General features: G+C 36.2%; 5 protein-coding genes across 6 annotated transcripts; 3 read left to right on the top strand and 2 right to left on the bottom strand.

The window, feature by feature from the left end:
• The first annotated feature begins 3,041 nt into the window (after nt 1-3,041).
• On the top strand, nt 3,042-7,209 carry LOC102608060 (benzaldehyde dehydrogenase, mitochondrial). The gene is made up of 11 exons (XM_006483765.4): nt 3,042-3,209; nt 3,741-3,905; nt 4,028-4,170; nt 4,285-4,438; nt 4,556-4,785; nt 5,350-5,439; nt 5,703-5,876; nt 5,962-6,099; nt 6,399-6,536; nt 6,612-6,673; nt 6,758-7,209. Exons 1-11 carry the CDS (start codon nt 3,137-3,139, stop codon nt 7,029-7,031), a joined length of 1,641 nt encoding a protein of 546 aa, XP_006483828.1. The 5' UTR covers nt 3,042-3,136; the 3' UTR covers nt 7,032-7,209.
• Nucleotides 7,210-7,851: 642 nt separating this feature from the next.
• LOC102608350 (probable xyloglucan endotransglucosylase/hydrolase protein 33) lies at nt 7,852-9,301 on the bottom strand. Its single transcript, XM_006483766.4, has 3 exons — nt 8,820-9,301; nt 8,481-8,689; nt 7,852-8,404 (listed from the first exon to the last, which is right to left on the bottom strand). Exons 1-3 carry the CDS (start codon nt 9,153-9,155, stop codon nt 8,005-8,007), a joined length of 945 nt encoding a protein of 314 aa, XP_006483829.1. The 5' UTR covers nt 9,156-9,301; the 3' UTR covers nt 7,852-8,004.
• Nucleotides 9,302-12,124: 2,823 nt separating this feature from the next.
• On the top strand, nt 12,125-14,559 carry LOC102608641 (U-box domain-containing protein 18). Its single transcript, XM_006483767.4, has one exon. It carries the CDS (start codon nt 12,225-12,227, stop codon nt 14,280-14,282), a length of 2,058 nt encoding a protein of 685 aa, XP_006483830.1. The 5' UTR covers nt 12,125-12,224; the 3' UTR covers nt 14,283-14,559.
• A 27-nt stretch (nt 14,560-14,586) lies between these two features.
• LOC102616035 (probable LRR receptor-like serine/threonine-protein kinase At1g07550) lies at nt 14,587-17,321 on the bottom strand. The gene is made up of 8 exons (XM_052439938.1): nt 16,473-17,321; nt 16,308-16,352; nt 16,053-16,163; nt 15,859-15,972; nt 15,491-15,709; nt 15,287-15,402; nt 14,936-15,196; nt 14,587-14,831 (listed from the first exon to the last, which is right to left on the bottom strand). The coding sequence occupies exons 1-8, from the start codon at nt 17,125-17,127 to the stop codon at nt 14,595-14,597; spliced, it is 1,758 nt and encodes a 585-aa protein (XP_052295898.1). The 5' UTR covers nt 17,128-17,321; the 3' UTR covers nt 14,587-14,594.
• A 772-nt stretch (nt 17,322-18,093) lies between these two features.
• On the top strand, nt 18,094-21,223 carry LOC102608930 (equilibrative nucleotide transporter 1). Of its 2 annotated transcripts, none has more exons than XM_025101373.2 (2): nt 18,094-18,817; nt 20,296-21,223. In XM_025101373.2, the coding sequence occupies exons 1-2, from the start codon at nt 18,283-18,285 to the stop codon at nt 21,039-21,041; spliced, it is 1,281 nt and encodes a 426-aa protein (XP_024957141.1). In that variant the 5' UTR covers nt 18,094-18,282; the 3' UTR covers nt 21,042-21,223. The 2 variants fall into 2 exon arrangements, with proteins under 2 accessions (XP_024957141.1, XP_006483831.1); XM_006483768.4 differs by having other exon boundaries at nt 18,100-18,817; nt 20,311-21,223.
• The last annotated feature ends 50 nt before the right edge of the window (nt 21,224-21,273 follow it).

The raw sequence follows: 21,273 nt of genomic DNA, 5'->3' as shown, positions 1-21,273 counted from the left end.
TAAAAATAATGAGTGTTTAGGTGATTCTATAATGTATTCGAGTGGTCCTTCATTTCTTGGTTGTAAGTAGATTTGGGAACAAACGATGTGACCATGTTTGAATGCTAGGATTAGGTATGGATTTGGACTAATTTTAAAATTAAATATTTATCCCATATATTGACAAGTTTGGTTGGATTTGGACTAAGGGGGACAAAATTTAAATTTAGTCCTAAAATCATGAGATCAGTAATCTTAATTTACACATAAATTTAGTTGGTATAAGATTAAAGAGAAAAACAGTTGTCCATTTATGAGACTTTCATTTGTATCATTATTTTCCATTTATAACTAGTATTAATTAATTAGTTTTATATTTTTGTAATTTACTTGAAATTTATTTTTAATTTATTATATATGATCTAATTAAATTGATTTTTCTGCTTCTACTAACTCTTGAAATTAAATTTTCATTACTTGTATATTTAATAATTTATCAATAAAATTAATCATTTAATAATTGTCTCATTATTGATTGTATTAAGTTTAATAATCACTAATATGATATTAAAAAAATACAAAAATTAGTAATTATTTTATATAATATTTTCAAATATTTGATAAAAATTGATTAAATATTTAAATCGATCAATTTCTTTTTTATTTGTTTATTATATTATGATTACCCAATAGCTTATCTACAATAGACTTAGTTTTCTTGTTAATAACTTTTTAAATTTTTATTATTATTATTATTATTATTATTATTATAATAATAATAATAATAATAATAATAATAATAATAATAATAATAATAATATTTATATTTATATTTATTGAATATTATTAAAATATCAATTTAAATAAGTGATCCCTTATCAGATACCTCGCTGCCAAATCACATAAAATGAAAAGTTGCACGCAGTACAAGAACTCGTAAAACGATGCAACTCACACACATGACGCGACGACGGCGCACAAATTGTTTCTGGAAAATTGAAAATAAATATCACCCAGCAACTGTGCAAGCGGCGGTGCTGTTGTGTCACGCGACTATTCTGCACATCACATCACTCTTTTCTTTCTTTCCTGATTAGTTGGGACACAAATGAATCTGAAAGTGCGCGGGTGCTCTTGTCGACAAGGACTTGTGTGGCGTGCTGTTGTTGCAGGATTTGCCGTGATTTTTATTATGAGACTCAATAAAAATTTATTATTAAAATATCAATAAATGAAATTTACAGCTCCTGGACATGATAAACACAAGCCTTTTTCCCTTCACTAATGTACCAAACACCAAACACAAATTACACGTCACCCTCAAACAATATCTTTCTCCCTCTGTTTCCACAGCTAATGACAAATTATTATTATTATTGTTTTAGATTGAGATTCTCTCCTCATCTAATTATATCTTGATTAAATAATTAAATTATTGATTAATTATTAATAAATAAAAAAAATAAATATTACCCATATATTATTATTAAAAGATACATGATAGAAGATTTTAAAAAATTTAGTAGAGCTCAAATGAGGATCTTGTTCCTATTATTTTATGTGTGTGTGTGTGTGCTCGAATCAAGAATATCAAGACTTTATTAAGTCTAAAAAAAATATTAAATTATATTATTGAATAGATTAAATAATATAATGTCATTATACTTAACAAAATATGATCAACCTAAATTGAAGCTATTACGTATAATTTTTAATGGTAATATTTATTTTTTGGTTGACAATATAAATGATGCATGAGATTAAATCCTTTGAGAATGGGTGTAGTTTAACAAGCTATTAACATTATAAAAGATAAATTCAAAATTATTTATAAAAGAGTAAAGATACGAGAAAAAATATATATATATATACATACAAACACACATAAAATTTATATTGAGTTTCAATTGTTTTGTTTTTAAATTTTAAATTTGTTTATGCATTTATAATGACCACATGATTAGTATTTGTATATTCAAATATTGCAATGTAATTTAAACACATTAAAATTTTTTATAATCTATTTAATTTTTTTTTTAAAAAAAATCTTCTTAAATTTGTTTTTCTGCACTATATTAAAATATGAGAATGATTTTTACAATTAGACTTGAGTAATGATTTTACTGAAAGCCTTGTGCACTACTAGTCAAGCACGTGATCACCAATGAAAGATATTAAAAACAAAATAATTTTTATTCTCATTATGGTCCACCGCGATTACCTATCTGCCGTATGAAAGTGATTGCCCACCACACAGATTCAACTATTCAACACTTTTTCCGATTTTGCACCATCCCCACCTCAACTTGCTATCACCATGACAACATTATCATCATTCATTAGAATTACGCAAATTGACAACGATGCATGGCCTTTTGATCCTTTATATAAATGGATCTGCCTAAGTTACGTTTCTGTCCATGATTTTAACCAATCCAGTCAATCCACCTCGTTACGGTTTTTCCTTAAATCTAAAATCATCCGTTGGATGTTGCCCTATGCAATTTAATTGGTATTTGCTTATTTAACATTACAAAAAGCACGGCTCTATATTTGACAATGACTAGCAGTTGCCTTATGCAACTTACACGGCTCTACATTTGACAATGACTATTCAGCCACAAACACTCCAAAAGAAAGAATCAATAATTCAATCACAGTGACATGCTGCTAAGAATACTCCGATTTCATATGGGTACAAAGTACAATTTTTCCCAAATCTCAATAGTGGTCGCAGAACACAGTAACGTACGTTTAACTTTTATTATAATAAATACTTGTTTCAATTCTTTTTTTCTTTTTCCAAAAAAAGAAGTAGACCCTATTGAAGAGCATTAAAAATAGTCATAAGCGGTTACGAAATTCAATCCAATAAAATCGCTTCTCATTTTATCATATCCTCTACCAAAACAAGACAACCGACCTGACAGCCGCAAGCACAATCAAGTTTGATGGCTTGACAGATAACACATAGGAACGTAACGTTTCTTATGTAGATGTTGACCGTTAAATCATTAGATAAGCATGCCATGTAATTTTTCACAAACAAATATGTAAAACTTAGAAACTTTATATACACTACTCTGGCTGTACACTCTCTTGCCCACAAGAGAGGAAGAGAGGAAAAAAAAAAAAAAAGATAAAAATTAAAGTTGTGATGGCTGCAAGAAGGATTCCGCTTTTGCTTTCACGTTCATTCACGTCTTCTTCACCTACTCTGTTTTCAAGAGGTAGCTATACAGTGTCGTTTTTCATTGCCGATGCTATCTGGGTTTTTTTTTTTTTTTTGGTTCTTTGTGAGTCTTTTATTATTGATCAAAGTGTTTGTGCTCTGTCTGGTTACTGGGAAAACGACAACTTAAAAAGAGTTTTAAATCTCACGTTTGATGATGATGATGATGATGATAATATGATATTATTAGCCTTTCTGATGGATTCTATTTATAAAATAAAGTCGTAATTTTTACAACGTTACTTGGCAATGCCATTTTCTTGTATAATTTATATATAATAATAGGAAGCTTGTCTTTTCTTTTCTTTTCTTTTTTTCATTTTTACTCTCAAATGTTTGGGGGAATTTCAATTACAAAATTTTGAGGTAAACATGTAATATATACGCTTTTGAAATATTAATTTATGGGTCTGTTCTTCCCGGTCCACAGCTTTAGATGATTTGCCTTAAAAAAAAAAAAAAAATCATTTTGAAGTTGTACCTATGATTGTTCTTTTACGTTAACTTGTTCTGTCACTGTTTTTTTCAGGGAGGGATTCTAGTTTGTGCAGAGCTGCTGCTGCTGCTGCCGCCTCCTGCGGATACAGCACGGCTTCTTCTGCTGCTGCTGCTGCTGAAGATCCAATTACTCCGCCTGTTAAAGTTGATTATACTCAGCTTCTAATTAATGGACAATTTGTTGATTCTGCATCAGGTGATCTTTCTATCAAATCAATTAGTTATATGCTTTACTTTCTTTCTGTTCTTTCACTTAAAAATTGAATATAAGCTTATGCCTGGGAGTGGGGTGGTTCCCTCTTATTGTTATTATTGTAGGCAAAACGTTTCCCACATTAGACCCCAGGACTGGTGATGTGATTACTCATGTAGCTGAAGGTGAGGCTGAAGACGTCAACCGAGCAGTTTCTGCTGCTCGCAAGGCATTTGATGAAGGACCGTGGCCTAGGATGACTGCTTATGTAATTATTCTTCATTCCTCATGTTTTGTAATTTCACTTGTTCCATTATATTAACGTTATTTTTATATAATTTATAGTTTTAATTCTTTTTGCTTTTCTGTTTTTGCCTTTTAGGAAAGGTCAAAAATAATTTTGCGCTTCGCTGATTTGCTGGAAAGGCATAATGATGAAATTGCAGCCCTTGAGACTTGGGATAACGGGAAGCCATTCGAGCAGTCTGCCCAGACTGAAGTACCAATGACCACGCGTTTATTCCGGTACTACGCTGGTGGGTAAATTGAAATGAATTTAAAACCTCCTTCTGCTAGCTTTTATTATTTTGGATCATAATTGTTTCCTATATTCTATTCATTACTAAGACATTTTTCTCCTTCAAATTCCTCAGGTTGGGCAGATAAGATTCAGGGTCTCACTGCTCCAGCTGATGGACCGTACCATGTGCAAACCTTGCACGAACCAATTGGTGTAGCAGGTCAAATTATCCCATGGAACTTTCCCCTTCTCATGTTTGCTTGGAAAGTTGGGCCTGCATTAGCATGTGGCAACACTATTGTTCTTAAGACAGCAGAGCAGACTCCCCTCTCAGCTCTTTATGTATCAAAGCTACTTCATGAGGTGGTTTCTGCAAAAAAAAATTTTTTTTACTTCTATTTCATAACTGGGTTCTGTTTCCGTTTTGTTTCTATTTCCAGGTTTTCAGTTATTGAGTACAAAAATGAGTAAAATGTTTGTTTGGACATTGACACTTCCAAAAGCTTCATCGCACAATTTCACAGCTTGCGAATGAGACATGCATGAATGCAAATTGAACTCTTTTATTGATAAGAACATCTTGTCAAGGAATTTTATTAGTGTTCTTTATAAAAAGGTCAAGAGCAGTCAATTCTTTAAAAGCTAAATTTGGTGTTCCTGGATGGTTGGCCGCCACCTAATAGTTGGGTGCAGGGCATTTGCTAATCTCATCATTTCAAGTGATGCTAGACTTGTCTGAACCTCAACTTGAACCATGGTGCATTGTTCATGCTGCTGTTTTGGTCTTTTGTTCTGATCTCATAACTTATAATACTAAACTTGCCCAAATCATTCTTGGACGTCTGTCCTAATATTATTGTGCTCAAACACATACATTTTAGCAGTCTTTTTTTATCCTGATTCTGATCAGTTGATGCTATGGGACAGGCTGGACTTCCTCCAGGTGTTCTAAATATAGTTTCAGGTTATGGTCCAACTGCCGGTGCTGCTCTTGCTAGTCACATGGAAGTGGATAAGGTAATTTAAAACCTTAAATTAAATCACTGCTTCTCCTTTGTTTGGACCTTTTGTTAATTTCTTTAATTTGTCTGAAAGACTTATGAACAATAGTGTGGATGTACTTTAACTGAGTGGACTCAAGTAAATCATTATCCGGAAGACTACATGAATCTGTAAAAATTGTTAGGATAGTAGTGTTGCTTTTCTTTAATTTTTTAACTTGTTTCCTGTGAATCGTTTAGTGTTATGTCAATGTAAAAACGAGTGATGATCTCTTGCAGCTTGCTTTCACTGGATCAACTGCGACCGGAAAAATTGTACTTCAATTGGCAGCGAAAAGCAATCTTAAGCCAGTGACATTAGAGCTTGGAGGGAAATCTCCTTTTATTGTATGTGAAGATGCTGATGTAGATAAGGCCGCTGAGCTGGCCCACTATGCTTTATTCTTTAATCAGGTATGTTCATTAAAATGTTTTTGCAGCACCTCGGTTTTTCACGTTTGTTAATGTTTTGTTGATCACAGTTCTGTGCAATCTGCAGGGACAATGCTGTTGCGCTGGTTCTCGTACTTTTGTACATGAAAGTGTGTATGATCAATTTGTAGAGAAAGCAAATGCTCTTGCAATGAAACGTGTTGTTGGTGATCCGTTCAAGGGAGGAATCCAACAAGGACCTCAGGTAAACCAGTGACATTTGTCGACAATGGTATCTGATCTGTTATAATTGCATTTTTTATTTTTTAATTGTTTTTTTCACTATTGCTCCCTTCATGTGCATGAGGGACTATTTTATTACTAAATTCAGTTTAACACAATCTCAACAGAAACAATTATTCTGATGAAAGATTGTAGTATCAACGAAAGACTAGTGACAATTGTCAAATCTGTCCCTGCAAAATTACTCATTTATGCTTTCAATTTTAAGAAGTTAAGTTGGTAGCTGTTATTTGGGACCCTGATTAGAGTCTGCTCAAATAGATTGATTCAGAACAATTTGAGAAAATTCTGAAGTACATAAGATCCGGTGTTGATGGTGGAGCAAAACTCGAGACAGGAGGGGAGAGACTTGGCGCCAAGGGATACTACATCAAGCCCACGGTTTTCACCGGTGTCAAGGTACTTATTTTGATATCCCCAGCATCCATTTCTCCAAATATTTTGCATACATTTAATGGAGAGAATTTTGTGTAGGATGATATGTTGATAGCAAAAGATGAGATATTTGGTCCGGTGCAGTCCATCTTGAAATACAAGTAAGCAATGAATTTTGTCAAGGCTTGTCGTCATCGGATGGGTTTTCCTTTCCAGATGTTAACGGCATTGCTGTTTGGCTGCAGGGACCTCGATGAAGTTATTCAAAGATCAAATGCATCTCAGTATGGATTGGCTGCAGGGGTGTTTACGCACAACTTGGACACTGCTAATACTCTGATGCGTGCATTGCGAGTAGGGTCGGTGTGGATTAACTGCTTTGATGTGTTTGATGCTGCAATTCCCTTTGGTGGATACAAGCAAAGCGGGCAGGGAAGAGAGAAGGGTTCTTACAGTCTCAGCAATTACCTGCAAGTCAAGGCTGTTGTTACTGCCCTTAAGAACCCAGCATGGCTTTAGATCTAAACCTTCGCAATAAAGTTTTTCAATAACAATTATGTTAAATCAGATGATGCCGATGAAATCTCGCTTATTTTGTTTCATTATCTCTATGCATCTTTTTCTATTTTGTAAGTATAGTCACTATTTTCTTCGTATGCATATTAGAGACTCAAGTGAGGCAACACTCTTTTTAAGACCTTCGCTTTTCCTTCTTTTTTTTTTCCCCTCTCTGTCTTAAATCACGAAAAATATTATTAATAAGGATCGTATCCAGATCTCAATATTACATTATATGGATATAGATTTTACTGTATATCTGATCATGCCGCTTTTTTTATTTTATTTTGTAAATAGAAATACACATTTAATTAAATGCGTGTGAGAAGTATTTCAAACTTAATTTTGGAAATGAAATATAGATATTCATCGCAACCAGTTGCTCTGATGATCTTATCATCTGCCTGCTGACATATCCAAGGAAGCTTCTCTGCAAATTGAGGCTGCAGCCTGCATGTCTAGTGCATGCACCACTTTCTAATTATTAATTAATAGCCATGCTACTAACAACTGGCACATGCACGAGATTTCTGTCTTCCACTCTGATTCCCTGTCGCAGATCAGACATCATACGATTCATATCTATATTCATATTTGCTTGATCGCAGAGGTTACGATGGCTCTTAAGTATAGCATTCCTTAATAATCACACAATTAAAATGATAAATAAAAAATTATTATTATTATTATGATCGTATAGTTATTAGCATAGTTTTACGGTAGAATAATTCTACCATAATTGGATCTTTACTTAATAAGTTTAAATTAAATAACTATCCCATAAATAATTGAGTTATTGGTTCATTACTTGATATAAATAAATACAGAAAATTTGCCTTCTTTGTTATTCATTTCCTCTCCGATGGGGAGAAGAATACGAAATTAATGACAAAATAAAGGGGAAAAAAGAAGAAGTGATCTGTAATCTCTTTAGTTATTTGCACTCTGGTGGCATGACTTTAAATCTTGTCGTATCCTTACAGTAAGAGTAGAACATGAGCTTTCTTCTAGACCAATCCAATGCAGCAACTTGCTGCTTTGAAAGTGTAGTAAATTGTTGTCCATCAACTGGATCCAAGCTTGAAGCACTTCCCTTCGAGCATGAAGCAGGAGCAGAGGCAGAATTTGATAACACACAGCCAGCCATTTCCATTTCAGCCAGTGAAGCCACAAATGGTGCATACTTGTAATTAACTGGATATTTTCCTCCATGAGTTGCCCACTGTGATCCATCCCATATTGTCACGTAAACTGACATTGGCTTTGATGGGTATACAGAAGAAAAGGCCCCAGTGTTTGGAAACTCTCTCAGCGGTACATTGTCCACTAGAAATCTGCAATTAGTAGTGTGTAGTTTCAGTATTAATTATTTCATTTTGAGAATTTCTGACTCTCTAGTGTGTTACTTACACAATGTGATGGCTGTTCCAGATGATGCTGTAGTAATGGTGCTGTGCCGTTGGATCAAACCAGAAGTAAAATTTCTCTTCTCTTCCGGTACTGACACCTCCATTCGCATATATGTTTGTTTGTAGAACCCAGTCATTTCTCTTATCATGACCAAGCAATTCAATATCAATTTCATCATGGTTGTGCGGATAGCTATCTGCATTAGACAACTGCAAATACACATGCATGCACTTGTTACTATTTAGAAGCCCAAACACTCCCCACACGCACACGCACACACACACATGTATATATGCAAATATACCAGAATTGAAGAATTAAACATAACCAAATGCTTACGTAGAAGGCAAGTACAACTCCGGATGAGAGACCAGATGGCAACTTTATAGCGGCACTGAAGAATCCGTGGTAATATTTGTTCCTGGAGACCAATCCAGAGCCTGAGGATTTGTCAAGAGCAAGAGTGGCCATGGACCCATTATTGATCCGCTTGACATTTGAGCCTCCGAAGAAAGTGGAAAAGCCCTGATCAACTGAGACGTGACCAAAAAGATCTGTCAAGCGTGCAACACTTGGGGCCGCGTAAGCCCTGTTGTGTGAAGAAACCTTGGGTGCCATAATGCAAAAGAACAAGAGGAATGCTAAAATTAGATTGTTTAGTAGTAAAAGAGCCATTTGTGCTTCACTTGATTTTGATGAAGCTAAGGCATACACATGTTTGGGCCATATTTAATAAGTTAAATATACGAGGAGAACGCGAAAAAAAGACATTAACTTGCCTAGTTGTTACTAGCTGGCCATGGATCTTTTGTTTTCCTAGCATCACTTTTGTTGTTAGATCTCGAAAGGCAACAAATTACCAACAATGATACCAAAGATCATGTGGGATGATTTTGATAGGATGCTTAACAGTGCTCCTTAGTGGGGTGGGGGTGGTTAGGGTGGGGGAGGGGGAGGGGGAGGCTGCCCAAAAGTAGTTTATGGCCATGCTGAATTTGACATTTACTTGATGCATTAATAATATTATTAATGTCGATAGTTGGTTGCGTCTCAATTTCAATTTTCACGGCGCTGGCCCTCCTCTTAGGTTCAGCTCTGAACCTGACGAGACAAATTAATAACAAATCTTTTCTCAACAAGACAATAACAGATTTAGTTTTACAACTACTTTTCCGCATCTTATCACTTCGCTTTTACTGGCTATGGCTGCATACGGCTACACTTTCATAAGAGCAACAAATTAAGCACGGAATCAAAAGATTCTTTGCCGATTAAATAAAAAAGGATCATCGAATTAATAAATTAATTAGTTAAACAGTCCAATTATAGACATACAAATAAATAATTTTTTTTTTGTTTTTTTGTTTTTGTTGTAGAAACTTTTAGTTTGCTTGATTTTGATTTGGCGGTGGATTTGATTAACTCTTGTGATCGTTGTACAATTAATTAGAAAAATATTGTTTATTAGTGTGTTTTTTGTGATCTTCCTAACTGCGTTAATGAGGAAACATAAATGAATTGAAATAAGCATACAGTTTGGTTCGTGCTCAGGAGTGGCGTCCATTTCTTTTTGGCATGAAATCAAAATGGTACTAAAACTTGCCAGAAGTGTAGTAGCTGGCATTGATTTGATGTGCTTGTAGTGATATGACTATTAACGACATGGGTCAATTCCAATTTGATGAGCATCATGCATGGCAGCTATACTTCAACTAGGTACAGAAAAGACAACAGATCGAAGCAGACATATATTGCAAAACTTGGCCAGCTTCAGCTTGTTATTCTTCTAGTTGGGATTTTACAAGATGGGTTTTAGAATTTAGATTCGTTTCCTGTGACTTTGTTTGCCAGCAATGAATCCTCTAATTAGAGTTGGTTATTGCACAAAACTGTTTGTAAAAAGATTTGATTATATTCGATTTAACAACAGATAGCAAAATAAATTGTTGTCAAATGAAATATTATCCAAAACAGATCGTTTATAAGGGAGTTGATCAAGTGCCAGCGCCAATGGAAGCTTGATATAGGCACAGTCGCGCATCATTGTTCTCGTTTGTAAACATACTGAGACATAATGCTGCTACGTGTGAATGTAGATGCGTACTTTATACTTCTGTAAACATCACTACCACTCTGACAGAAACTCTCTCTAAATATTTATTCGGTATAATTTATTTAGTTCCTGTTTAAAATTAAAATGACGTAACTTTTAAGTTATATTTGCTCAACATTAATTCCAAACGCATTCTTAGTGTACAAATAATGCTTTGACTAAAACCGGACTATAGTTAGCTTTATTTAAAAAGTATACAGTTAGTTTTACTTAATTTAATTTATCTGAAAATAATGAATTTACATTTACAAGTTTAACTGAAAATATATTGTTTTGAAACTTATTGCCTAAAGAATTAAGTGCAACTCTTCTCATAGTTTCCTACACTTTAAAAGTTAAGTACCATCAATTGCACGTGTGTAAATTGTTTGTACTAGCGAAGCTCAACATTCAGAACAGAATCGTGGTTGAAGGGAGTTCTGATTTTCCTGAATTGTTTTCTTAGTAAGGATGAAAAGTAAAAGAAAAATTAGAGAAAACTGAGAGAGTTGAGATTAAAAAAAAATGTTTTATTCAAATGCCCTTAACTTGTTTAGAACCGAATGAATCTATGTATTCCGATACCAATTTTTTTTTTAACTAAATTACAAAGTGACTCTGTCTCGTGATAAGTTGTATACAAATTATTGTCTATCCATATATGATAATTATTTATAATTATTGCTTCATTCACATATATATGTGTAAGGAGCCAGTCTGTCTAAAGTTTGACTCAGCATACTGGTCAATGAATATCTTTGCAAGTATGGACTCCACGCAGAGCCATTCAAGCTCCACAACAAACCTATCAACGCAATTACGAAAAAATTTAATAATAAAAAAATAGGGAAATTATATTTTGATGTGTACATAATTCAAAGAAGAGAAAAGGACATGGACCTTCTAGATATGTCAAAGTTGACACAGCCCTACTTCAAAGAAAAAATGAAATAGACACGGCCCATATTTAAGTGAAGCTTTAGGCCCACGCCTAACATGGCCCACTTTCATCTTCCTCTTCACATCCAATTTTAAATAGCTATGGATAATTGGGCCAATTGTCATTGCCGAAGACGTGTACCATAATGATAAATAACAAAATATTTATTAAATCAACAATTGCCTCAAACCCTCAATTATTATAAATTTTTTTTCGGAAATTAACAATCGCCTCAAGAGTTAATTATTAAACATAAATTAAAATCTTATTCTCTAATAATTCCACGTTATATTTCAACGGTCGTGAGCCAAAAAAAAGCCACGTTATGTCTCATAGTCCTTGTCGGCTGCCTCTTTTCACGTACCTTCATCCCACGTGTTTGGGACACGTGTCAGTACCTCATCCATTGACGTACTACTGGAAGGTACCTACGATGCTGCTTATCCCCATCTCCAGAAACACCCACGTGTCCTTTGATTACGTGTCACAGATCTACTGAGCAGTCAGTTTGTTGTATGTAACGTAAAGATCTAAATTTCCCATAACGACAAATAGGATACCAAAACGTGTCCGGTTATACTCCAATTCCTATATATAGGACTAAAACTTGAACTACCGTTTCCTCATCAAAGCCTAAACGAAAAAAAGCACAAAATCAAAATACAAAAAGTCAAACTCAAGACTTTTCGCTTGGATTTGTCTCCTGTTGTTTATGACCAAAAAACTTTACGGTTTGGGTCGCCGGGTACTGACATTTCCGGCGGTTCATCCATGTGAATCCATTTCTCCGTCAACGCTTCTGATCTCACTCATCGATCTTGCCCACGATATCTGTACTTACAAATCCGAATTCTTTTCAACCAATAAACGAAATGCGCTCAAAGCGATTCGACAAGTTCACAATCTGTTGATATTTCTTGAAGAATTGCGGGTCGAGTCGGCGGATATTCCGGGTTCTCTAGTCATCAGCTTGTCGGAGCTGCATTTGACCTTCCAGAGGATTCGTTACTTGTTGGAGGATTGTACTCGTGAAGGTGCCCGACTATGGATGCTAATGAAATCGGATCGGGTTTCGAATCAGTTACGGCTGTTTATTCGGGCCATTGGTACGGCTCTGGATGTTTTGCCACTGGCGGCGATCGATGTATCAAGTGAAGTGAAGGAGTTAGTTGAGTTGGTGATGAGGCAAGCGCGTAAAGCAATATTTGAAACTGACCCAGATGATAAACGGGTCTTAAATGATGTGATCCGGATCTTGGGTCGGTTTGAGGATGGGATTCGCCCGGATAAGAGTGAAGTAAAACGGGTTTTGGATTATCTTGGGATCACAAAATGGAGTCAGTGCAATCAGGAGGTCAAGTTCTTGGATTCAGAAATTACTATTGAGTACTTGAATGTAGACAAAAGAAGCGAATTGGCACTTTTGAGTAGTCTAATGGGGTTCTTGAGCTACTGCAAATGTATAATGTTTGATCTTGTTGACAATGAAGCTAGTCAACAAGTTAGCAAGAAGTGTTGCAACAATATGCTTGGTGGCTTAACCCCAGATGATTTTACGTGTCCAATTTCTTTGGAGATCATGAAAGATCCAGTGACATTATCCACTGGGCATACTTATGATCGAGCTTCCATCTTGAAATGGTTTAGAGCTGGGAATTCTACTTGTCCCAAGACAGGTGAGAGGCTACAAAGTAAGGAGTTGCTGGTTAATTTGGTTCTTAAGAGGATCATTCAGGATTGGTCTGTTGATAACGGAGTTTCTATTGCTGAAGAATCAGGTCACGAGAATCGGGATATTACAAGGACGGTTCTTGCAGGGAGTTTGGCAGCTGAAGGAGCTATGAAATTGTTAGCTAATTTTATTTCTAACAGGCTTCTGGAGGGAACTAGTGAAGAAAAGAATAAAGCAGCTTATGAGGTCCGGCTTCTCACCAAATCTAGCATTTTTAACAGGTCTTGTTTGGTGGAAGTTGGTTGCATTCCAAGTTTATTGAAACTTTTGTCATCAAAGGATTCTTCAACTCAAGAGAATGCTATTGCTGCTTTGTTGAATCTGTCAAAACATTGCAAAAGCAAGAGCATGGTAGTGGAGAGTGGAGGATTAGATTTTATTGTAGATATGCTAAAGAAGGGACTGAAAGTTGAAGCTAGGCAGCATGCTGCTGCGACACTGTTCTACATTGCTTCTATAGAAGAGTACAGGAAATTGATTGGTGAAAATCCAGAGGCTATACCAGCTTTAGTGGATATGGTCAGGGATGGAACTGATCGTAGCAAGAAGAATGCATTAGTGGCAATATTTGGTCTGCTAATGCACTCTGGCAATCATTGGAGGTTTCTTGCAGCTGGTGCAGTTCCTTTGCTGCTTAATCTTTTGACTTCTTCTGATAGCGAAGAATTGATTACAGATTCACTGGCAGTTTTAGCAACTCTAGCGGAGAAGCTTGATGGGACAATAGCAATACTGCACCATGGAGCTTTGGATATGATAATGAAGATTTTGGATTCTTGCACCTCAAGAGCAGGGAAGGAGTACTGTGTGTCTTTATTACTGGCTTTATGCATCAATGGTGGTGCAAATGTGGTTGCTCTTTTGGTGAAGAGCCCTTCACTAATGGGATCATTGTATTCCCTACTCAGTCAAGGCTCATCACGCGCTAGCAAAAAGGCCAGTGCTCTAATTAGGATCCTTCATGAATTCTATGAAAGACATTCATCTGGCTCAACAACTCCAGTTCTTCCTCAGGACCGCTCTGTCCATGTATGGTAACCCACATTTTTACGGGTTATCTTTTTTTATTATTATTATACTTTACAGGAACCTGTCTGTCAATCCATGTAAATACACACAGTTGTATAGATTGTTTGATTTCTTTCCTGTTTGAGTTTGTGCATTAGCTCAGGTTTTTAAGAGCTAATAGCCAAATCAGCTTCTCCTTTTTTTTTTTTTTTTGACAAAGCTTTGTACAAAAAAATACTGTTGTATTGCGATTCTTCTCAAGTTCGATATTAATAAGAGCGTGTTAATTACACTATTGTTTCTTAAATTGGCAATAGAAAAGAACGTCTGTTGTCCATTTGTTCATCTCGATCCATCAATGCAGTTGTGATGACTTCGATAGGAATTACTGGTCTTTGAAATATCAAGTGCCTTTTCTAGTCTTAAGACCACTTGCTCCATGGATGGCCTTTGCTGCTTAAGCCCTGTGCACGACAAGGCTAGCTTGAACACGAGGTCAAATGCTTCCACTGAGTACTCTCCGTTTATTTTTGGATCAGCAAATTTGGCTATGTTGCCACCTCTCATGACGAATTTTGCCTAAAGAGTAAGATGTGGGTCACGAACGTGAAACTTAAAATTGGAAATTTAATTTTTAAGAAACAAAATAAGGTTCAACAGATATAGAGGAAGTCATTCCTCACCATTTTATCTAGAGGCATTGGTCTGTTGTCGCCCAAATTTATGACCCTCTGCCCTGAAAGTAGTTGTAATAGAACAACTCCGAAGCTGTAAACATCTCCGGAAGTGCTTACATGGTGGTTTCTTCTGTACTCTGGATCAACATAACCAAAGGTTCCTCTCACTTCTGAACTCACATAGGACTGACCAATGTCCATAACTTTCGATAACCCAAAATCCGAGAGTTTTGCTTGAAAGTCAGCATTGATAAGAATGTTCGTGGGCTATAGGATGTACATATGAAAAAAATAATTAAATAAAGATTGGGAATAGAAAGTAAAATATATGATGCCTGCCTCCAAGAAAAAGTTTACCTTGATGTCTCTGTGAATTATGCAGCCCTCTGGATAAGTATGGAGAAACCAGAGGCCTGTAGCACTATCAATTGCAATCTTAAGTCTTTGGATCCATGAAAGAACTCCAGCTTTACCTGTTATTCTTCAACTGTATCAGTTGGTCTCCAAGCAAGGAGAAAAAAAAATGTAATAATATTGTTGAGACTGGAAATAAGAACATACCATATAGCCATTCTGAGAGGTTACCGTTATGGCACAACTCGTACACCAGGAAACATTCATTGTGGTCCTCACAATAGCTGAGCAAAGCCACTAGGTTTGGGTGTTGGACATGAGATAGACTTCTAACTTCCCTGACAAATGTGTCTACGTATCCGTCACTGATAATGTGCTTAACTGCAACTTGTTGACCATTTGAGAGTATTCCTTTATACACTTTCCCTGGTGGTAACAGAAGAATTTGAGAATGTCTAAGTTTTAATTTTTCAAACTAACAGCTTATCTCCTCTAAAAGTTTCTAGTCAGTAACATCATGGATTGTTGCATAATTCCTATGCGCCACTAATTGCAGATACTAGGAAGGTTCTCACCAGCTACCCCCTGGCCAATATAGTTTGATGCACTGAGATTGTTTGTGGCTGAATAAACTTCCTTAATGGCTATCTTAAGACAGCTGGATTCCTTCGAAAGTGATTCATCTGACGCTGTCAAGTAAAACAAGAAGGTCAGCTATTTACAATTAAGATGAACTCCGAGCTAGTTTAAAACTATAACTGCAGATTACCATCTTTTCCTTTTAAAAGACCATTTTTGATCCTTTCTCTCAATACAATCCATGTTGCAATGGCTACTATTACTGCAATTACTGCTACGCCGCCAATTAGAATCAACAGACCTTTTGTTATCAAGAAAACTACTCAAGTCAGTCAGTGTAAAATGAAACCCAAGAAATATGAAAAACAAAGCTTTTGCTGAAATCTGTAAGATACACAGTTTAGGCTGGCTTTTGACGGGCTATAGATATGAATCTTACGATTACCTGTGCTTGCCTTGATATTACTACTCCCTGTGTTTCCTTTTTCATCTGCCAATAATATGAAAAGATCGGTTAAGTTATTAAGGTTAAATTGAACGATGATGCATTAAAGAATCAACAAACTAAGTTCAGGAAAAAAGTGAATCTCACAATTACAAAATATATTACCTAAGGCAAGAGGCTGTTCTTCCAGGCATTTGAAAACAGCTTGTATCCACTTTGCATTATCAACCCAAATCCCTACTAATGTCACTAAAACTGCAAATCTACAAACATCAGCTGTAGCCTTTCCATTATTTAAATCATCATCTGATGGTCCACCAATGTCTTCCCACCCTCTTAAACATGCCGTGCAGGCCTGATCAAATCTGCCATCGGAGCTTAAATTCTTACATCCTTCGGCTAAAATTTTCAAACTATCACTCAGCTTATTAACAATACCCTCAACGGTGTAGTCAGAACAGCCACCTGCTCCACTAGTTAGCTTCTCAATGTGGCAGCCTAAAACATCCTTGTCAAATTCCTTCATTGATGCTAAGCAGTTGCTTTGCTCTGTTGAATTTAAAAATATCTTTCCGGTTAGATTGGCCTGCCGGCCCAATGCACGTAGGTAATCATCGAAAACTGCTCCACAACAACTCCTGTTGATAAAACCACCCCAATTGCCCAATTCACAATTTGAGTTACTTCTTGAAGAGAACTGAATATCAAGAATGCAGTTGTTGCTTGAAATTTGTGACAATGAACCATTCAGGGTGGTCAGGAAGATGAGGATGTAGAATAGGGAGGATGGTAAAGTCCGATACTTAGTTTTGTCATACATATTGGAATTTCAGAATGGACTTAGCTGCATGCTGAGAAAACAGGATTAATTCTTGAAAAATGTTAGAACTGGGAAAGCCTGTGTGTTCGGCTCCTCTGTTTCTGTCCAAGCTAGGATGTCCAAAAGTGAACCTTGAATGAAGAATGAGGACCTTTTCGTTCCTATGCTACTGGAAAATGAGTTGTCGTAGTAGAGACAAGAAGCCTCACATTGTTGATTCTCAAGTTGTAATAAATATGATTAATTAGTCCTGTAGTTATTTAACTCATAGATATGTATGTGAGACAAATGGACGTTGCCCAAAAGATAGTGCAAAAGCTTAATCATGTATATTCCGGCAGAAGAAAAGATTCAAAATGTATCGCCTAGCGCCACCACTTCAAATGAAATAGCAGGCCGATTTTAAGTTGTAATGAAAAAATATATTGATGGCCGGACATGCAATCTCCAAATATATATATATATATATATGCATGCTGGCATTGTGAGTTTGTCATTGATATATGCTGTAATGGGTAGAGGACGGTCAGATCAAATGGATTAATTAATAAGATTGGTTTTGACTAGAAAGAAACTGTAAAAGAGGGTGCATAATTTGAAGGCAATTTAGTCTTTGTTCTTGATATACTAATTGCCACCACACGAGGGGACCGCTATAGAACACGATGAATGATCCCAAATGAGATCTCTGATGGGTAAAGTATAATATCAACAAAGTCCCCCTCAAACCTTCTGTAGTCACCATGATGTCAAACCTCTGAAGAATTTCATAGTCAATTGTTGTTCGTTAGTCGTTGCCACTTGGTTTGGCCCATTTTGGTTTATTACTCAACCTTTTCTATTTGTTATTTTATTGATTAGGTGATCGTGGAACCAATACAAATTTTGACTAAATTAAATTTTTAATTCTCCTACACGTGCCTCAACAGCCTTTTGGTAAATATGAATAATATTTTGTTGTTCTTCGTTGCTATAGATGAATTATTGGCATGGCGCGGACCAATGGATGTGCTTGTTAACTTCCAAAACGACGTCATTTCATTGGTCCGAATCTCTCCAATCTGAAAACCCAAGTCTTCTTCCAAAATACAGAATATCTCACAGCTTAGTATCACGTGAATCCCACCCACTTCTGACTTCCCCCACCCCTTGCCGATGGGTCTGTCCGTAAAACCCGAACCCGGATCGGAGTCCGAGTCCTCTCTTCTCCTCGGAAACTCAATAACTGTTCATCAGAAGCCGCCACCAGACACATTCCACCTGGCCTACATTATCTACTTCACCCTAGGCCTAGGCTTTTTACTTCCATGGAACGCCTTCATCACAGCCGTCGATTACTTCTCCTACCTCTATCCAGAAGCATCCGTTGACCGCATCTTCGCAGTCGCTTACATGCTCGTTGGCCTCTTCTGCCTCGTGATAATTGTGTTCTACGCGCACAAATCGGATGCTTGGGTCAGAATCAACGTGGGCTTGGGCCTGTTCGTGGTGGCTTTGCTTGTGGTGCCCGTTATGGACGCGGTTTATATCAAGGGTCGGGTCGGGTTGTATGACGGGTTTACAGTAACGGTGGGGGCTGTTGCGCTTTCAGGTTTGGCTGATGCGTTGGTCCAAGGTGGGTTGATTGGGGCCGCTGGTGAGTTGCCTGACAGATACATGCAAGCTCTCGTTGCTGGCACTGCTGGTTCTGGTAAGTTTTTATGCTGTTATTAGTGTTAGGAATTTGAGATTTCTCCCAAGATCTCTTGAGTAATTTGTCAAGCAACAAATTAATAAAAAAAATTAAATATAGAATACACCAATCACACAATACAAGATTTACGTGAAAAATTCTAAATTCGAAGGAAAACCACCGATGTTGTGGAGAGACAATCAGAGAAAAAAATATTTACCATGTGTAAAATAATTACAACTACACTCTTAGAAATAATTTTCTCTCCTCCAAATCTTAAATACACTTAAAACTCTCAATTTAAGAGTAATTATATTCAACTATCAAATTCTCTCTACATATAAGAGGAAATGAATTCTTTGGGATGATAAAACTTGTGAAAGGCTCTCCTATTTATAACCAAACGGATAGCATTGTTCAAACTGCATTACTATTTATGTCTTTCATGCAGTGTTACTGTTCACATTGCGTTAATGTTTATAACGCGTTACTGTTCAAGCCGCGTGGTCAAACTGTGTTACTATTTACCGCGTAGTCAAACCCTATTTGCAACAATTAGTCATTTCTGGTTTTAATGCGTGAATTCTTATGCTTGCTAAATCATATGTTGGCTTTTTAATAAGTTGTAAATTAACTCGGGACATGATGTGAACTTTCCTGTTGATTACGTACAAGTAGATCATGCAATGAACAGCTTTACATTAGTAGCCCATATAGAAGTATGAAGAACTGGATTTTGCATTGTACCAATTGGAGCTCAAAGTGGTATTTAAACTAACTCAAGAAAACTTCAGATGGAGATTATTGAAGCAAGTTTTTTATTTCTTGTAGTCGCTTCTTTAAGATACTTGTGCTCTTTAAAGAGCTGAGGAATTGGATGGCTGGTTAACTTTTTCAAGAAACTTCATTTTTAACTGGTTTAAGCAAATTCTAAGAAGATAAGACTCAACAGAGCTCAAGTACTGGTTTGGTTTTAGTTGTATGGCTTAGTTATGAAAACCACATGTTATGCTAGAGCCGCAACAGCCAACAGGCAACAACTTAACTGAGAGTGTATATTATATTTCAGGAGCTTGGTATGAGTTGGATAATTATGGTGCTAACTTTTATGTGAATATTGTTATTGTTGATCCACTGTAGGGATCACAATTTTAGATGTGCTAAGAATAGTGTGCTTCTAATGTGAAAACTGAGGCCCCGTTTGAAATTGAGGTTGGGCAGTAGCTGCTCTGGCTTTGAAGCTAATTTGATTTGATCCAACACTTGTATAATGAAAAACTTATAATGTGTTTGTTATTTTTTTATCAAAATTATTATTTAAAATCCATATTTACCACATACTGTCAACTTTTATTACATAGTTATAGTTTTTTTTCACAACAATTGTGGCTTAAAAGCTAAAGTATCTCCATACCAAAGAGGGCCTAAGAAGTATTATTAATTGCCCTATGATGTGAGTTGAAGACTCTTGTTAAAGTCACTATCACGACTTTTAGCATTGTTGAGTGCAGGTGTGCTTGTTTCAGTTCTTCGAATCTTAACCAAAGCTGTATATACACAAGATGCAATTGGTCTGAGAAAAAGTGCAAACCTCTACTTTGCAGTTGGGATTGTGGTTATGGTCATATGCATTGTCTTTTACAATGTGGCACATAGACTTCCAGTCATTAAATACCATGAAGATCTGAAGATTCAGGCTGTAAATGAGGAGAAAGAGGAGAAAGGTTCCCTTACTGGGTCTATGTGGAGATCAGCTGTGTGGCATATTGTTGGGAGAGTCAAGTGGTATGGGTTTGGGATCCTCCTCATCTATATTGTGACATTATCAATATTTCCAGGTTATATAACAGAGGATGTGCACTCTGAAATTCTCAAGGATTGGTACGGGATCATCCTGATTGCTGGCTACAACGTGTTTGACCTAGTTGGTAAATCATTGACTGCAATTTATCTCCTTGAGAATGAAAAGGTTGCAATTGGTGGTTGTTTTGCTAGATTGTTATTCTTCCCCCTATTCTTGGGATGCTTGCATGGTCCCAAATTCTTCCGTACAGAAATTCCAGTGACATTATTAACTTGCCTTTTGGGGTTGACCAATGGCTACTTAACTAGTGTATTGATGATTTTGGCCCCTAAAGTTGTTCAATTACAACATGCTGAGACTGCAGGAATTGTGATTGTGCTGTTCTTAGTTCTTGGTCTGGCTGCTGGGTCGATTGTAGCTTGGTTCTGGGTTATCTGATGTTTTAAGCTCTTTGTATTTGTATTTCGCAATTGTACGACATAAAGAACTCGCAGACCTGCTATTGTTGCCGACAGTTCTTACTACCGTTGGCTTGGCTTTCATTACCGGTGTGTTCAATTTGTAAAGCTATGTAAACTTTGTTTAATATAACTGTCAAATACATACGTTTATTTCCTCTACGGTTTCTCTGTTTCTTAATAAGATATTTCTATTTCACTAACTAAAATGG

Source organism: Citrus sinensis, chromosome 4 (genome assembly GCF_022201045.2).
Source record: "Citrus sinensis cultivar Valencia sweet orange chromosome 4, DVS_A1.0, whole genome shotgun sequence".
Lineage (NCBI taxonomy): Eukaryota > Viridiplantae > Streptophyta > Magnoliopsida > Sapindales > Rutaceae > Citrus > Citrus sinensis.
The sequence above is the reverse complement of the archived record's forward strand: the minus strand, read 5'-3'. Positions and strand labels throughout refer to the sequence as shown.

What these genes read in the sequence shown, in the direction of transcription:
- LOC102608060 (XM_006483765.4), top strand. Translation starts at nt 3,137, where the DNA reads ATGGCTGCAAGAAGGATTCCGCTTTTGCTTTCACGTTCATTCACGTCT. An exon ending in ACCTACTCTGTTTTCAAGAG is followed by an intron (nt 3,210 to 3,740) that starts GTAGCTATACAG and finishes TGTTTTTTTCAG; the next exon opens with GGAGGGATTCTAGTTTGTGC. An exon ending in GTCACATGGAAGTGGATAAG is followed by an intron (nt 5,440 to 5,702) that starts GTAATTTAAAAC and finishes GATCTCTTGCAG; the next exon opens with CTTGCTTTCACTGGATCAAC.
- LOC102608350 (XM_006483766.4), bottom strand. Translation starts at nt 9,155, where the DNA reads ATGGCTCTTTTACTACTAAACAATCTAATTTTAGCATTCCTCTTGTTC. An exon ending in GAGTTGTACTTGCCTTCTAC is followed by an intron (nt 8,690 to 8,819) that starts GTAAGCATTTGG and finishes GTGTATTTGCAG; the next exon opens with TTGTCTAATGCAGATAGCTA. An exon ending in TGGAACAGCCATCACATTGT is followed by an intron (nt 8,405 to 8,480) that starts GTAAGTAACACA and finishes TACTAATTGCAG; the next exon opens with ATTTCTAGTGGACAATGTAC.
- LOC102608641 (XM_006483767.4), top strand. Translation starts at nt 12,225, where the DNA reads ATGACCAAAAAACTTTACGGTTTGGGTCGCCGGGTACTGACATTTCCG.
- LOC102616035 (XM_052439938.1), bottom strand. Translation starts at nt 17,127, where the DNA reads ATGTATGACAAAACTAAGTATCGGACTTTACCATCCTCCCTATTCTAC. An exon ending in AGAACAGCCTCTTGCCTTAG is followed by an intron (nt 16,353 to 16,472) that starts GTAATATATTTT and finishes TATTATTGGCAG; the next exon opens with ATGAAAAAGGAAACACAGGG. An exon ending in CCTCTCAGAATGGCTATATG is followed by an intron (nt 15,403 to 15,490) that starts GTATGTTCTTAT and finishes GAAGAATAACAG; the next exon opens with GTAAAGCTGGAGTTCTTTCA.
- LOC102608930 (XM_025101373.2), top strand. Translation starts at nt 18,283, where the DNA reads ATGGGTCTGTCCGTAAAACCCGAACCCGGATCGGAGTCCGAGTCCTCT. An exon ending in TGCTGGCACTGCTGGTTCTG is followed by an intron (nt 18,818 to 20,295) that starts GTAAGTTTTTAT and finishes CACGACTTTTAG; the next exon opens with CATTGTTGAGTGCAGGTGTG.